Here is a 16,868-nt window from a genome sequence, read left to right as displayed (position 1 = left end):
TAACATCAGAGAACACAGGCAAATACAAAAACACACGAAAAATCAGAAGATATGCAACTGCGGAAATTGCAAAATCATAAAACGCATTCAATATACACTTACTGTCCAAGTTATTAAGAACACCTGCACATTCATGCAGTTGTCTAATCATTCCATCATGTGGCGACAGCACAAGGTATAAAATCATGCAGATACAGGTCAAGAGCTTCAGGTAATGTTCACACCAAACATCAGAATGGGGAAAATGTGACTTTAACTGTGGCATGGTTGTTGGTACCAGATGGGCTGGTTTGAGTATTTCAGGAACTGCTGATCTCCTGGAATTTTCACACACAACAATCTCTAGAGTTTATATGGAGTGAAAAAAAAAAAAAAATCCTTTGTGCAGAGGATCTGCAGGTTGAAACACCTTGTTGATGAGAGACATCAGAGGAGAATGACGAGACTAGTCTAAACTGAAAAGAAGTCTATTCCTCAAATAAGCATGCTTTACAACCGTGGTGAGCAAAAAAGCATTTTGGAACATACAATACATCACACCTTTAAGTGGATGGGCTACAACAGCAGAAGACCACATCAGGTTCCACTTCTGTCATTGAAAAGCAATAAATGCTGAGATGCTTTTCTGCTCACCATTGTTGTAATGAGTGATTATTTGAGTTACTATAGTATATCCTTCCTGGCAGCTCGAACCAATCCATTTTCCTCTAATATTTCTTATCAACAAGGCGTTTCCACCCACTGAACTGTCGCTCGCTCAATGTTTTTTTTTTTGTTTTGTTTTTCACACCATTCTGTGTAAACTCTAGAGACTTTTGCGTGTGAAAATCCCAGGAGATCAGCAGTTTTGAAACACTTTGATCAGACCATCTGGCAGCAACCGTCAAGCCACGATCAGTCACAGAGATCACACTTTTTCTTCATTCTGATGTTTGATGTGAACCTTAACTGAAGCTCTTGACTTGTATCTGCATGATTTTGTTTAGCATTGCACTGCGGCCACACAATTAGCTGATTAAATAACTGCATGAACATGCAGGTGTTCAAGTGTTCATAATAAAGTGGATGGTGAGTGTGGCTGCAAGCAGCAATTCAGCGGTCCAAGCACTTTTTGTCCACACTCCTTAGCAACTGAGGAAGTTTTGTATTTATTTTACTAACTTGTGAATTATATCCCCTCCTAGAGGGAATTTAGACAAACTTCTTGAAGTCCCTAAGGACAAGGTCATTTGCTCATCTACAAACTTTGGACAAAATACATCATATTGTCGCTGAGATATGCCCTCACGTCCTGTTTGGTGACTTCACAGACAAATTCATTTCAGTGTTATGGATGAACTATCCATCATATAAAAAAATCTGAGAAGCACCTTTTCTTTGGGTTGGTCTCCTGATGCAATCTTCCAAATGTAATTTTTATTTGACAAAATTTGTGATAGAAGCAGCCAAAAACAATTTTTGCTATAATTCAAAATAGCCCACTTCCTGTTACAGAAATTACAACTTTCTTAGATCACAAACATTCTGAACTTCAAGAAAATCAATAGAAACAAGAATCTTGATTTGATGTTGAGCAGTTCAAATATTATGAGCAGTTTTCAAATTAGCAAATTACACCGACCCCTAGAGGTGAATTTAGACAAATCTTCTTGGAGCTCCTTAGGAGGAGCTTAGTCAGTTATCTACAAATTTTAGTCAAAATACCTCACACAGTTGCTGAGATATGCCCTCATATCCTGTTTGGCAGATTTGCCATCAAATTCATTTGCCTGTTACAGATGAACTCTCCTGTATATCAGAAATCTGAATTACAAATTTTTATCAGTCTGGTCTCCCAATGCTACATGCCAAATTTGGTGATAATTGGACAAAATTTGTATGGGAAGAAGCAAATAAATTCAAAATGGCCAACTTCCTGTTAGAGAAATCACAAATTCAGTACATTAACAAAATTGGCACCTTCAAGGAAATCAGTAGGAATAAGAAGCTTTATTTAATGTTGACTGGTTCAAAAGTGTTATGTGTCAGTGTGCTTATATCTGCGTGCTCCCCCTCCCCCCTTTTTTCAACTGTTTGTTTGCACTTCTGTCTCTTGCTGTCATCCTATATGTGGAGCCCTGTGGCAACCAACTGGTTGACAGGACCTGACTAATGGGAAGGCAGAAACTAGCAGTTTAAAAGCAGCACATTGGTGCCAGTTCTTGCATGTTAGCCAGCTTGTTTTCTTTTCAGTTGCTGATGTTTTCCTGCATGAATTGTCCACCTGCTTAAATTTAAATTGCTTTGGTTGTGCTGCAGCTCAATCTCTTTCTGCTTTTGGCACTATTATTGCTGTAGGCCATCACAGCTATTGTCATATAAGGGCTGTAAATCTCTAAAAGCTCTGCATGTGTAAAATATGTATTCCAGTTTAGTTCAATAATTGGTATAAGAAGATGCCAAGTTTAATGTTCATACCTGCTCACTTTTTTCCACTCAGTAGTGAACTTAAATTAACATTTAATAAAGCAACTTCCAGGAGTCAAATTTCTGAAAGAGCTAATTTAGCTTTTATTTAGTGGCATATTGTTACTGACCAGTATAAAGTATCTGTAACAAGATGAAGAAAAATATTTGATGCATTTTTTGATTCTTCATGAGGTAAAGCTTTATTTTAAAAAGTAGGGAAGGCCACTCAGCGAATTCAACAAGACGTGCAGGCAAAAATTTCCTAATTTAATTAAAAAAAAAAAAAAAAAAGAAGAAAAAAAACCACCCTGACATTAGCAAAAGCCTGTTATAACAAAACCTCACCCTCTGTGCATCCCATTTTCCAAAAATATTCTCTTCAAATCAAAAGTTCTGCATATGTGGTGTAACATGATGAGTGTCTTGTGAAGTACAGTACAAACTGCTTTAAAACAAACATTTCAATGAAATAAAAACTAAAATGATTTTGGAAGTGTGGAACAGGAAACAGATTGAATTGGTAAGCTTTAATACCAGAAAAGCAGAATATCTGAAGTACATTGTGTTTGATTGTGTACCTAGAGTAAGGTCACTTAGAGTGCTCATGGCCCAAAAACTTTGGCTTCTTTCACTCTGCCCCACTGCTCAGCTCAACTATAAGCGAACAGAAAGTAAAGGGGGCTTTAATCAGGCACTGGACGGTGGCAACGTTTACTTCTGTATCTCTGACAAACAGCTTGTGAGGGACAGGAACCTCTTGCTTTAGCAACACTGCTACATTGCCTTGATTTGGCCAGAACTGTTTCTCATCTCCATGTGGTGGTCTTTCCTCACTCTTCTCCTTTCTCTTGTGTATTTTTGGCATCCCTCTCAGCCTTCTTATCCCCAGCCTGGCTAGCTCCTGTAGCTCCTCTGTTGCGGCTCCTTGCTCCTGGCTGGTACAGCTGAATGGCAGGGCGATCCTGGGGCAAAGTGAAAAGCACTCATTATGCATAAAGAAGAAACATTTGTGAAGCAAACTCACTTACTGGTAGACACCAGGGACACTGCATCCATGGTGTCTGAGAGAAGATGTGTTTAATTGGTGCGTTAATAAGTGCCCACTTACAAGCGTCTAACATTACTACGTTCAGCTCATAGACCAGTAGTGTTTTGTTTTGGTGTCGCTGAAGGCTTTAATAACTGAAATTGAATCAGGAGTACAAGAAAAAAAAAAATTCATTCACAAACTATTGTGATATTTGATTATGAAATGATTTCCACATGCACAATAAAGGTACCAAGTAAATATTTACCATTTTCTTGACTTCAAAAAGAGATGAGCGGCTGTTTTAAAACACTTTTAGTTGAGTATTTGACTAAAAATACATATTTAACACATTTATTATTTTAGTAACCAGCCAGTGGTTTACAGGATGACAAGTACTCATTTTAATATTCCCATGACTATTTCATGTATATGTAGACATACATGCAATAATATATTGTAAAAGACAATGTACCTTGTTCCTTAAACGATCCTTTTTCACATTTTCTTCCTTTTTAGCATCTTTAGAAGACTTGTCAGATTTGTCAGCTTGACCGTGTCCTGTGGATTCACCGGTATTCTCATTCCTTCTCTTTTCCCAAACATACTCCTTTTCCTTTTTACTCTCCTCCTCTCTCTTTTTGTAGGCGTTCTCTCCATCGTGACGCTCTCTCCTCTTCCGACGGTCCTCGTCCTGCCTCTTGATTCGCTCCTTCTCTTTTTGCCGTCGCTCCCGATCCCGTTCACGGTCTCGATCCACTTCACGGTCTCGATGCTCCCTGCGTCCATCTTCCTCATATCTGCAACGAGTTGAGAAAAAGTGCTGATCCAATGACTATTTTGTATGATATGGACCCAAGTTAAAAGCTGAAACTAGAACAAAACATTCCACTGAATAGTATTTGGCAGACCACAAAAAAAAAAAAAAAAAAAAAGGAAAGTCTAAGATGAATACAAACTTTCTTGGCTTGTCCTCTCGGTGTTCGCCATTTTGACGTTTTTTTGCATCTGCTCTCTCTGGAGCTCGGTCATCCCTCAGTTTCTCTCGCTCTGGCTTCTTGGGTTTCTCTTTTGGCTTTTCATTGTCACTATTCTCTTGCTTCTCTAGTTTCTTCAGGAGCTGAGGCAGAAAACAAATGTTAATAGATGAAAAAAAAACCTACACACAGTTTTCTATCAGAACAAGTCAATAATTTCTGAATATTTGCTTATTTAAGAGTTTTAAAAATGTGAACAGTAAATTAGGCATTTCTAGACACTTTATTTAATAGTAAACACAAGAGTTGCATATTGAGAATTGACCAGCTATTCAGAAATTCAGTGCTGTTGGCTATTCAAACATTACAGCTTTGTCTGCCAACATCTCTACACGTAACATACTCGGCGTAACATACTCAACTGAAATCTCTATCTGCCTCCTTTACCATATATGATCTCACAGATACCCACAACTGGCTGGTGTAGCTGGGATTGACAGGGGAGAGAGCGTATGCTATCACGCCCACCCAAAATAGACAGCCAATTTTGCTCTTGTGAGCTCAAAGCTCTGATTTGTCCAATTCCAACCAATAAGATTATAAAGAAAAAACATCTATCGGCTGTCTTGGTAACTGATTCCAAATTAATTTAGCTTCCTATGTTTTATGAAATGTTATTGGGTTGAGAAAAAAAAAAGAAATGTTTAATTACTTCCAAGTTAATTGGTTCAAATAGCTTTACAACTCATGGTGACAGCACTGCATAATGCACATTCCAATCCTCATGAATGCATTATTAACCACACAATGTCAATTACGAATAAAATTAGCAAGAGTCATATGAAAGAAACCTTGTAAACAAGTTTGGCTTGATTGCATACATTGCATTGTAACTACAGACTTTTTGGCAAACATAACACAGGAAAACGTTTTCCATCAGGGAAGGAAACATGAATATGACCATAAATTTACGAAACAGTTGAACAACCTGATATTCAAGGACAACTCAACACGATACCCAGTGGGGAATAAGCATCTTTCAACTCAGTACATTGAGGTTCCGCTGTTTCCCATGTTGGTCAGAAATAAATGATTACAAGTAACATTATTTCTCACATCTAAACATAAGTTATGTCAGGGGCCAACACTCGAGTCTAATGTATTCCCACACTTTGGTCATTCTGTTTTATCTGCTCTAACCTTCTGAGTACAAATGAATTTTTAAAGTGCTTTTTTTGTGATGTAGTGTGCACACAGTGTAATTCATAAAATAGGCCAAATAATTGATAAGGAAAATCCGTTCTAGCTATGTAAATTATACAGATTTTGTTTGTTAATTGTACCTTGATTCTTGGCTGCTCATCTTTAGGTTGGTCCTTGTCCTTTTCAGGTGCCTTTTCTGCTTTCTTTAATTTCTCAGCTTCTTTGCGCTTCCTTCTGTCCTCTTCTCTCCACTTCCGCCGCTCTTCATCACGCAAGCGTTTGCGCTCCAGTTCTCTCCTCCTCCTCTCCTCTTTCTTTTCCTCTCTTAATCTCTGGAAAGTGAGTGTGGATTAGCATTTCTAATCATGCCTAATACAAAGCTGCCCAATAACATGCAAGCATGGTGCCTGATGAGAAGCAGACTAATCAGCACAGACACTGGCCTACTCTGAAGTTAGCAGTACATCTTGTTATTTGCTGTGAAGAATTTAGGTATTGCACTCTATTCAGCATGCAGGTTGAAGCATCTACAACAGTGATCATCGATATATGCTCAAAAGTTTTTTTGTCCTTTTACATTCAGACAAATGAAAGTCATGTCATGGATCATTCTTTAACAAACTAACATAACCTCCATCCATCCATCTTCTATACCGCTTATCCTTTTCTTCAGGGTCACGGGGAAAACTGGAGCCTATCCCAGGGAGCATTGGGCACAAGGCTTTGGTCTGGGGGAGCACGGGGAGAACATGCAAACTCCGCACACACACGGCCACGGTGGGAATCAAACCCAGTGCTAATCACTAAACCACAGTGCGCCCTACTAACATAACCTCTGGCACTTTATTTTTTGGCATCAACCAGAGACATAATATTTACCTGTTTATTCTTAAGGAAGTCCAAAAGAGGAGTTGTTTTCTTGGCTGAATAAAGAAAAAAAAAATTACAAAAAATTTAAACCTGGAAATAATTTCAGGCAAATATAAATTCACGTATATTTTGCTGTACATGTCAACAATCAACTTACCAACTAGTTCCTTTGTCTTGGCCTCTATTTCTTCTAATAATGTCTCAGTGGTTGAAGTAAACTTCTCCTCATCACCATTGTAGATTTCCAAAAACTTCTTATAATCAGTATCTATGAAACACACGGTCATATTAGCAATTAATCAGTGATGGAAATCTGAGAGTTGTGGGTTTTTTTTGTTGTTTTTTTTTGGCCTGATTTATTACCTTCTTCAATTGTTCCACTTTTGGAATCCTTTTTCTTACTCCTCTTTTTAGCAATCTTCTGGAATGGTGCGAACTCAACAACTGCAGGGTATTCTTGTCCTGTAGATCAAAATAACACTATCATTCATACACATTATATCACATAGGGGCGGCTGTGTTGGCCGCAGGGTTGGCGGTTTGATTCCCAGCCCACATGCCTCCAAGACCTTGGGCAAGACACTGAACCATTGCATGGTAGCTCTGCTGCCATTGGTGTGCGAGAGTGTGTGTGTGTTTGTGTATGTGTGAATGAGAAACAGTGTAAAGCTTTGTAGAACCGCTAAGGTTCTATATAAGGCACTATATAAGTGCAGACCATTTACATAAGGCAAAATTAATTTGGCATAACAGTATACATAAACATCAAATTATCTTATTTTAAATGGATTATTTATATACAAACCTCGATTGTCAATGAACACATAACCATCAAAGCGGTCTCTGAAAAGAACAATGTCCTCCTGGTTCTTGAAATTTAGATATGCTCTTGCAAACAGATGAGGGTAGAGGCTGTAATGAAACAGAACAACATCCACGTCAACGTTTATGAGAGTATGTTTTATCTGGGACAATTATTTCTCATGAGCTAAATTAAATGACATTATTTATAGATTCCTACAGACACAGTGGTTGTCTGTGACGAATCGGCCCACAGACCTGGTGTCACTTGTGAAGAACTCGAGATAATCCACTTCTGGCAGAGGCTGTAACTGCTCCTCCAGCTCTTCTTTAGTTATACTGGGAGGGAGGCGGCGGATCACAATCTGATTCAAACACAAATCAAATCATCATCATCATCATCATCATCATCATCATAACAACGCGGCCATGACAAGCCAAGTCATTTAAATAGGAAATCTCAATTACTTCACAATTAACTTACGCTTTATTTAGCTGTTTTAACTCTAAGTTGAACAAAAACTATTTATTTGTTTGTATTGCAGTTGTTCTTGTGGAATGAAAAGCTATATATGGTTCATCCCGAAACACTCGTTAAGGCTGTAGAGGTTAGCGTTATATAGTTTTTGCTAACTGTTCCCCCAGATTAGCTACAGCTGAACACATCAACTGATGCACTCAACTGACGCACAGTAACTTACACGAAAGTAGTGAAGGAACTCTAACTGGCAGCTAATAAAGTACAAAACTGCGATACTGCTAAGAATGGTATAACCACTTGGTTATACTGTACAGCCCTGCCTTGTTGACGAAGCTAAGAAGCTAACTGCTTGTTACGTAGCTATAAGCAAGCTAGCTAGCTACCTTTGTCATGGCCTCCTTCTTCTCTTTATTTGGCTTCTCCGTTTTTTCATTTTCTTCACATCTGATCTCCACTTTTTTCTCTCTGGGCCGCGTATTTTCCTTGTCTTCTTTCATGTTTCAAAATGCAGCAGCAGTATTTACTAAGGAAGCTGTGAGGAGGAGTCGAGGCGGACTTCAGCCAACTTTGTCTGGCAGTTTCTCGGTAACACAGACGGTCGCTTCTGATTGGTTGCCTGCTCTCCGGCCTATCTACAGAGATAGTGATGCCTCTGTTCATCTAGAAAGTATTCATTCTTTTTTCAGACTATATATATATATATATATATATATATATATATATATATATATATATATATATATATATATATATATATATATATATATTTACATGATTGTTTATACTTCTTTGCATCTTAGATGTATTATGTATCATATATAGATATCGTGAACTCACCACAAGAGGGAGCTGAAAAATTATGGCTCCGTTTGCAAACAGGAAGTGGTGGACCATCTAGCGGAAGTCAGTGCATGACCGTCAACGCAGCAGACATTTTGGTCAAAATAGAGAGAGACTTGCAGTTTATCTCCTGATTAGTGCAGCAAGACAAGACCCTTGTTAAACTGCAGCTACATCATACTTCACCTTCATCATGTGGTATGAAATACTGCCCGGATTTGGTATAATGACGGCTTGTTTGATCATTCCTGGAGTGGCCACTTCTTACATACATAAATTTACCAACGGTGGAAAGGTGAGTGGTTAGAGGAAACTAGTTTGAGTCTTGTCTACATTTCAGTTAGCAGCCACTCGATCCAAAGCCATGCTCGTTTGAGATAGTTTACAAACGTACAGGATAGTAGCAGAGGGTCAAAGGACTTGCTGGGATTTTGACTCATTTTTCTAATCTAGCTCAGAACTTAAACCTGAGCCACTACTGCCTTTAATATTTGTTGTTGTAAAAGGCAACCTAATGACAATATACTAATCACATCACAGTGCAGTTAGTGGAAATGTCCCCTTTTTGTGATTAGATAAGCAATGGATAATGGGTTATGATGCAAAAAAGGGACAATGTCTCTGCAACTTTTGATTTGATAAAATATTAGAATGGTCACATTGATCTTGTATTTTTTACAAGATGAATGGTAAGTCCAGCTACTTATCATATGTGCAATGGACATCTGTGCTGAATATTGATGCTAGTTCATTGTTCTCACCTGAAATTACAACCAAGAAGAGAAGCGGCTCGCTTCATATTCTCTCATATTCAGCTGCATATTAGTCTGTTCAAGTTGATAATTTGTTCAGTAAATTAAAAAAAAAATCAGTAACTCAAAAACAATAATTATTTCGGTTCTGTTTCTGAGCACTGAGTACACTATGAGCAGTTACCAGTTACACACACACATATATATATATATATATATATATATATATATATATATATATATATATATATATATATATATATATAATATATAATATATAACTGGCTTAAAAACAAAGTTTTTAGACAAACTATTAGCCAACGTGTACTAAAATTGTTTCATAATAATTGGTATGGGAGCATTGTAGGCCCAAGTAGCAAATTAATCTACTCATAGATGTGTAAATAAAGGATATAAAACACCAATGCAGTCAATATGGAGTATACAGTGCCCTCCACTAATATTGACACCCTTGGTAAGTATGAGCAAAAAAGGCTGTGAAAAATTTTCTTCATTGTTTAACCTTTTGATCTTTTGTTAAAAAAAATCACAAAAAAATCTGCTCTCATGGATATCAAATAATTGCAAACAAAACAGGTTTATTAAAAAAAAATCTGTTATATAGGTGTGCAACAATTATTGGCACCCTTATGAATTCATATGAGAAATATATTTGAACTATATTCCCATTGATTTTTAAGTTTTTTTTTTTTTTTTTTTTTTTTTTTTTTTTTTTTTTTTTTAAGTACACCTAGATGACTAAGAACAGGAAATTGTTTGACCATGACTTCCTGTTTCATAGGGGTGTAAATATGAGGTAACACATACGACAAATTCCCTTAGTCATTCATAATAATGGGTAAGACCAAGGAATATAGCTGTGCAGCAAAAGGTTGTTGAGCTTCACAAAATGGGAAGTGTCTATAAGAAAATAGCACAAGCATTGAAAATGTGACTGAAAATAGTGCCCGAAGTCACCTACATCACAACAAGTTGTTTGGAAGGGTTTCAAGAAAAAAGCCTCTACTCTCATCCAAAAACAAATTCGAGCGTCTTCAGTTTGCCAGACACTACTGGAGCTTCAAATGGGATCGGGTTCTATGGTCAGATGAAATCAAAATAGAGCTTTTTGACTATAAACCCTAGAGGTGGTTTTGGTGCACACAGAGAGGTAGCCATATGGAAAAGTACCTCAGGAACAGGTTAAATATGGTGGTGGCTCTTTAATGTTTTGGGGCTGTTTTTCTGCCAGAGGTCCTGGACATTATGTTGGGATACATGGCTTCGTGAAGTCTATCAAATATCAACAGATATTAAATGAAAACCTGACTGCCTCTGCCAGAAAGCTTAAAATGGGCCGTAGTTGGATCTTTCAGCGGGACAGTCATCCAAAATGTACATCAAAATCAACACAAAAATGGTTTACTGACAACAAAATCATGGTCCTACTATGGCCATCCCAGTCCCCTGACCTGAAATTCATAGAAAACCTGTGGGGTGAACTGAAGAGGAGAGTTCACCAGTATGGACCTCAAAATTTGAAGGATCTGGAGAGATTCTGTATGGAGGAATGGTCTCAGATCCCTCGCCATGTATTCTCCAACCTCATCAGGCTTTATAGGAGAAGACTCAGAGCTGTTATCTTGGCAAAGGTAGGTAGCACAAAGTATTGAATAAAAGGGTGCCAATAATTGTTGCACACCTATATTTAACAAAAAAATATTTTTTTTATAAACCTGTTTTGTTTGCAATTGTTTGATATCCATGAGATCATTATGGACAACATTAAGGTCATTGCTTGCTTTCACCTTTTCCTCAGTCTCTGTACTGATCAACATGCATAACCGAAAAACCTCACTGAGCCAGTCAGTTACAAAAAGTTAAGTTTATGCTTTTAAGCATAAACGGTGGCAAATATCAGTAAATCTCGTCCTTAAGAGTTTGGATCTTTGTTTAGTACAATCAGCTTGGACAAATGCAAGATTTATTATCTGCAGTACAAGGTAAAAAAATAAAATAAAGGCTTCATTCTTGGCATTTTTTTGAGACTTAATCTAATTTTGCATTTAGGAGAAAAGAATCGCAAGAGTTCCTTACCAGTGGTACTTGATGGAGAGAGACAAGCGAGTGTCAGGGACTGGACTATATTACCAGTCAAAGGTCAATTTCCTTTATTAAATTTATTCATTTTATTCTTTACATTTTGTATTTTATTGTTATGATCAGATTTGTATGTCTATTTATATTAGTGTGTGGCTTTGTTGAAGAGCTTTCTGAAATGTTTTCTTGTTTTTACAGGGACTTGAAAACATTAAATGAAGATTTTGCCGTGCCCCTGTCTAAATGTTTTGCAACATGCATTTTGACTAGCAGTCTATTAAAATTACTTATATATATATATATATATATATATACACATTATCTGTTTTGTGTCATGGATTCGTGTTTTGTGAGCCACAACACTCCATTTACCCAATAGCAGTTGACATGCAGTATCTCACAAAAGTGAGTACACCCCTCACATTTTTGTAAATATTTGATTATATCTTTTCATGCGACACCACTGAAGAAATGACACTTTGCTACAATGTAAAGTAGTGAGTATACAGCTTGTGTAACAGTGTAAATTTGCTGTCCCCTCCAAATAACTCAATACACTGCCATTAATGTCTAAACCGCTGGTAACAAATGTGAGTACACCCCTAAGTGAAAATGTCCAAATTGGGCCCAATTAGCAATTTCCCCTCCAAGGTGTCATGTGGCTTGTTAGTGTTAAAGGTCTCAGGTGTGAATGGGGAGCAGGTGTGTTAAATTTGGTGTCATCACTCTCACGCTCCATGTTGGAAGTTCAACATGGCATCTCATGGCAAAGAACTCAGTGAGGATCTGAAAAAAATAATTGTTGCTCTACATAAAGATGGCCTAGGCTATAAGAAGATTGCCAAAACCTTGACACTGAGCTGCAACACGGTGGCAAAGACCATACAGCGATTTAACAAGACAGGTTACACTCAGAACAGGCCTTGCCATGGACGACCAAAGAAGTTGAGCGCACGTGCTTAGCGTCATATCCAGAGGTTGTCTTTGGGGAAATAGACGTATGAGTGCTGCCAGCATTGCTGCAGAGGTTGAAGGGGTGGGGGGGCCTGTCAGTGCTCAGACCATACGCTGCACACTGCATCAAATTGATCTGCATGGCTGTCGTCCCAGAAAGAAGCCTCTTCTAAAGCTGATGCACAAGAAAGCCTGCAAACAGTTTGCTGAAGACAAGCAGACTAAGGACATGGATTACTAGAACCAGTGTCATGGTCTGGGGCTGCATGAGTGCTGTTCATTTGAGGGAACCATGAATGCCATGTACTGTGACATACTGAAGCAGAGCATGATCCCCTCCCTTCGGAGACTGGGCCGCAGGGCAGTATTCCAGCATGATAACGACCCCAAACACACCTCCCAGACGACCACTGCCTTGCTAAAGAAGCTGAGAGTGAAGGTGATGGACTGGCCAAGCATGTCTCCAGACCTACACCCGATTGAGCATCTGTGGGGCATCCTCAAACGGAAGGTGGAGTCGACATCCGTGATGTCATCATGGAGGAGTGGAAGAGGACTCCAGTGGCAACCTGTGAAGCTCTGCTGAACTCCATGCCAAAGAGGGTTAAGGCAGTGCTGGAAAATAATGGTGGCCACACAAAATATTGACACTTTGGGAAAGATTTGGCCTTTACCTTAGGGGTGTACTCACTTTTGTTGGCAGCAGTTTAGACATTAATGGCTGTGTGTTGAGTTATTTTGAGGGGACAGCACATTTACACTGTTATACAAGCTGTACACTTACTACTTTACATTGTAGTAAAGTGTCATTTCTTCAGTGTTGTCACATTAAAAGATATAATCAAATATTTACAAAAATGTGAGGGATGTACTCACTTTTGTGAGATACTGTGTATAGTCACATAGTCAAAGCTTATTCCGATGGATAGCCAATTTAATCTTCTAGACAGTGATGGAAAAGTAAACTATGGTACCATTTACTGAGCAAAAATGTATTCTATTAAAGCTTCACTATATGGCCAAACATTGGGGTCTTCCCCAAAAAGTTGAAAGTGCACAATTGTCTAGCACAGAGGTGTCCAATCTTATCTGGAAAGGGCTGGTGTGGTTGCAGGTTTTCATTTTAACCAAGCAGAATCCACACCTGAGTCTATTGAAAGCCAAGATCAACTGATTAAACAGATGGAATCAGGTGTGGCTCCTGCTTGACTCAAACGAAAACCTGCACCCACACTGGCCCTTTGTGGATAAGACTGAACACCCCTGGTCTACAATGTATTTGAGTGCTGTAGCATTACAATTTCCCATCACTGAAGGGGTTGAGCCAAAACCTGTTCCAATATGATGATACCCCTGTGCACAAAGCGAGATCCATGAAGACATGGCTTGCCAAGGTTGATGTGGAAGAACTTGAGTGGCCTGCACAGAGCCGTGACCTCAACCAGGTTTCCTCACCTGACGTTCATGGCTGACCTCACTAATGCTCTTGTGGCTGAATGGACACATCCCCACAGCCATGTGCCAAAATCTAGTGGAAAGCCTTCCCATGAAGAGTGAGGGTAATTATAACAACAGAGGGGGAATAAATCTGGAATGAGATGTTAAAAAAGCATATATGGGTGTCCACAAACCTTTGGCCATATAATGTACAAGCTATATAATGTAAGCAACAGTGCATTCAGAAAGTATTCCAGATCCCTTCATTTTTTTCCCACATTTTCTTATGCTACAGCCTTTCCCCCCCACATCAAGCTACACTTCATAACGACAAAGCAAAAATCAGATTTGTGATCTTTGCAAAATTATTGAAAAGAGAAAAACTGAAATCACGTAATACTCCTAACTCAGTACTTAGGTGAAGCACCTTTGGCAGTGATTACAGCCTAAAGTGTTTCTGGGTATGATGCAACAAGCTTTGCACACCTGGATTTGGGAATTTTCTGGGATTCTTCTCTGCAGATCCTCTCAAGCTCTGTCAGGTTGGACGGGGACCATCCGTGGACAGCCATTTTCAGGTCTCTCCAGATGTTTGATTGGGTTCAAGTCTGGGCTTTGGCTGGGCCACTTAAGGGCATTAACAGAGTTGTCTCTAAGTCACACTTTTGTTGTCTTGGCTGTGTGCTTAGGGCCATTGTCTTGTTGGAAGGTGAACCTTTGGGCCAGTCTGAGGTCCTGAGTGCTCTGGAACAGGTTTTCATTAAGGATCTCTCTGTATTTTGCTGGGTTCAGCTTACCTTTCACCCTGACCAATGCCCCAGGCCCTGCTGCTGAAAAACAGCCCCATAGCTACCACCACTTGCTTGGAATTGAGGCCAAACAGTTCAATCTTCTTTTCATCAGACCATGAGAGTCCTTTATGTGCTTTTTTGGGTGCAAATTCCAAGCAGGCTTTCATGTGTCTTGCACTGAGGAGATGCTTTCATCTGGCCACTCTGCCATAAAGCCCAGATAAGTGGCATTGCAGTGATGGTTGAGCTCCACACACGATCTCTGGAGCTCAACCAGAGTGACCATAGGGTTCTTGGTCACCTCCCTTACCAAAGGCCCTTCTCCCTCAATTGCTCAGTTTGGCTGGACAGCCAGGTCTAGGAAGAGTCCTAGTTGTTCCAAACTTCTTCCATTTAAGAATTATGGAACAATGCAGCAGAAATGATTGTAGCCTTGCCCAGATCTGTGCCTCGACACAATCCTGTCTCTGAGTTCTGCAGACAGTTCCTTTGATCTCGTGGTTTGGTTTTTGCTCTGATATTCATTTTCAGCTGTTAGACCTTGCCTAGACAGGTGGGAGCCTTTTCAAATCATGTTCAGTCAACTGAATTTGCCACAGGTTGATTCCAATCGAAGTATAGAAATATCTCAGAGAATCCAGAGAAATGGGATGCACCTGAGCTAAATTTCAAATGTCATGTCAAAGTGTCCGAATGCTTATGTCAGTGTGATATTTCAGGTTTTTCTTTTTAATAAATTTGCAAAGTTATCACAAATATGCTTTTTGATTGTCATTATGGGGTGTGGTGTGTAGATTGATGTGAATTTTTTTTCTCTGAAATGGGAACGTTATCTCTCTTAAGCCGATTATCTAATCTCTATTATGTAAACTTAGCAAAAAAGAAACCTCCCTTTTTCAAGAGACTATTTTAAAGATAATTTTGTAAAATCCAAATAAACTTTACAGATCTTTATTGGAAAGGGTTTAAAGTTTAAACATTTATTTCATGCTAGTTCAATGAACCATAAACAATTATTGCACATGCAGCTGTGGAACAGTCCTTAAGACGCTAACACTTTACAGGCACTAGGCAATTAAGGTCACAGTTACAATAACTTAAGACACTAAAGAGACCTTTCTACTGATTCTGAAAAACACCATAGGAAAGATGCGTGAACATGCCATAGGCCTGCTGCAGGGAGGCATGAGGACTGGAGATGTGGCCAGAGCAATAAACTGCAATGTCTGTAATGTAAGACGCCTAAGACAGTGCTACAGGGAGACAGGAAGGACAGCTGATCGTCCTTGAGTGGAAAATTACATGTAACCATGTGTCCACCCAGACGTGATGGTGAACTTGCAAATGCTTTGGGGAAAGAGTGGAGTAACATCTCACAGCAAGAACTGACAAATCTGGTGCAGTCCATGAGGATGAGATGCACTTGTACTTAAAGCAGCTGGTGGATACACAACATATTGACCCCCCTTTGTTCAGGGACTCCTAATTATTCCATTTCTGCTCGTCAAATATCTGTGAAACTTGTTAATACAAATATTTAGGCATGTTAAGAAATTTGCTGGAAATAAAAACAGTTTAATGTGAGAGGATATTTATTTTTGCTGAGTTTATTATATAGCTATATGTACACAAATATGTACCAAATATTGTACACATTTGAGTAATAAGCCTAATATTTGAATAGTATTATGGATCATGTTCATAAAATAAATCTGTGCTGAAGAGGCCAATGGAATGTAGTTTACAATTAAAGAGGTTCCTGGCTTAAACTGAACCCCTGCTTTACATAAAAGATTTATGTCTGTAGTTTGACTGGAGAAAAGTGAAAGGTTAACATCACTGTTAATATCCACCCAAAGACACAATTTTTTTTGTTTGCAAAATCCAGAAAATATCAATAACCTGGTTAGACCAACTGACAAGAAATACATTGTATCGCCAAAAGTACACATGCTTTTTGAACATCCCATTCCGGTTTAGTCCCCCTTTGCCGTTATAGTAACCTCCACTCTTCAGGGAAGGCTTTCCATTAGATTTTTCAGTGTGGCTGTGGGGATTTTCTCATTCAGTCACAAGAGCATTAGTGAGCTCAAGCACTGATGTTGGGTGAAATGGCCTGGTGTGCAGTCAGCATTCCAGTTTATCCCAAAGGTGTTCAGTGGAGTTTGTGGTCAGGGCTCTGTGCAG

General features: G+C 38.8%; 2 protein-coding genes across 3 annotated transcripts; one reads left to right on the top strand and one right to left on the bottom strand.

Annotated features, from left to right (window-relative positions):
- Positions 1-2,956: 2,956 nt before the first annotated feature.
- On the bottom strand, positions 2,957-8,410 carry upf3b (UPF3B regulator of nonsense mediated mRNA decay). 2 transcript variants are annotated; one of them, XM_017474978.3, is made up of 11 exons: positions 8,191-8,410; positions 7,585-7,691; positions 7,331-7,437; positions 6,889-6,987; positions 6,683-6,793; positions 6,535-6,578; positions 5,796-5,987; positions 4,435-4,595; positions 3,951-4,275; positions 3,557-3,630; positions 3,269-3,410 (listed from the first exon to the last, which is right to left on the bottom strand). In XM_017474978.3, exons 1-10 carry the CDS (start codon positions 8,302-8,304, stop codon positions 3,583-3,585), a joined length of 1,308 nt encoding a protein of 435 aa, XP_017330467.1. In that variant the 5' UTR covers positions 8,305-8,410; the 3' UTR covers positions 3,269-3,410; positions 3,557-3,582. The 2 variants fall into 2 exon arrangements, with proteins under 2 accessions (XP_017330466.1, XP_017330467.1); XM_017474977.3 differs by lacking the exon at positions 3,557-3,630 and having other exon boundaries at positions 2,957-3,410; positions 8,191-8,409.
- Positions 8,411-8,701: 291 nt separating this feature from the next.
- On the top strand, positions 8,702-11,820 carry ndufa1 (NADH:ubiquinone oxidoreductase subunit A1). Its single transcript, XM_017474979.2, has 3 exons — positions 8,702-8,942; positions 11,470-11,559; positions 11,698-11,820. Exons 1-3 carry the CDS (start codon positions 8,841-8,843, stop codon positions 11,716-11,718), a joined length of 213 nt encoding a protein of 70 aa, XP_017330468.1. The 5' UTR covers positions 8,702-8,840; the 3' UTR covers positions 11,719-11,820.
- The last annotated feature ends 5,048 nt before the right edge of the window (positions 11,821-16,868 follow it).

Source organism: Ictalurus punctatus, chromosome 8, assembly GCF_001660625.3.
Source record: "Ictalurus punctatus breed USDA103 chromosome 8, Coco_2.0, whole genome shotgun sequence".
NCBI lineage: Eukaryota > Metazoa > Chordata > Actinopteri > Siluriformes > Ictaluridae > Ictalurus > Ictalurus punctatus.
The sequence above is the reverse complement of the archived record's forward strand: the minus strand, read 5'-3'. Positions and strand labels throughout refer to the sequence as shown.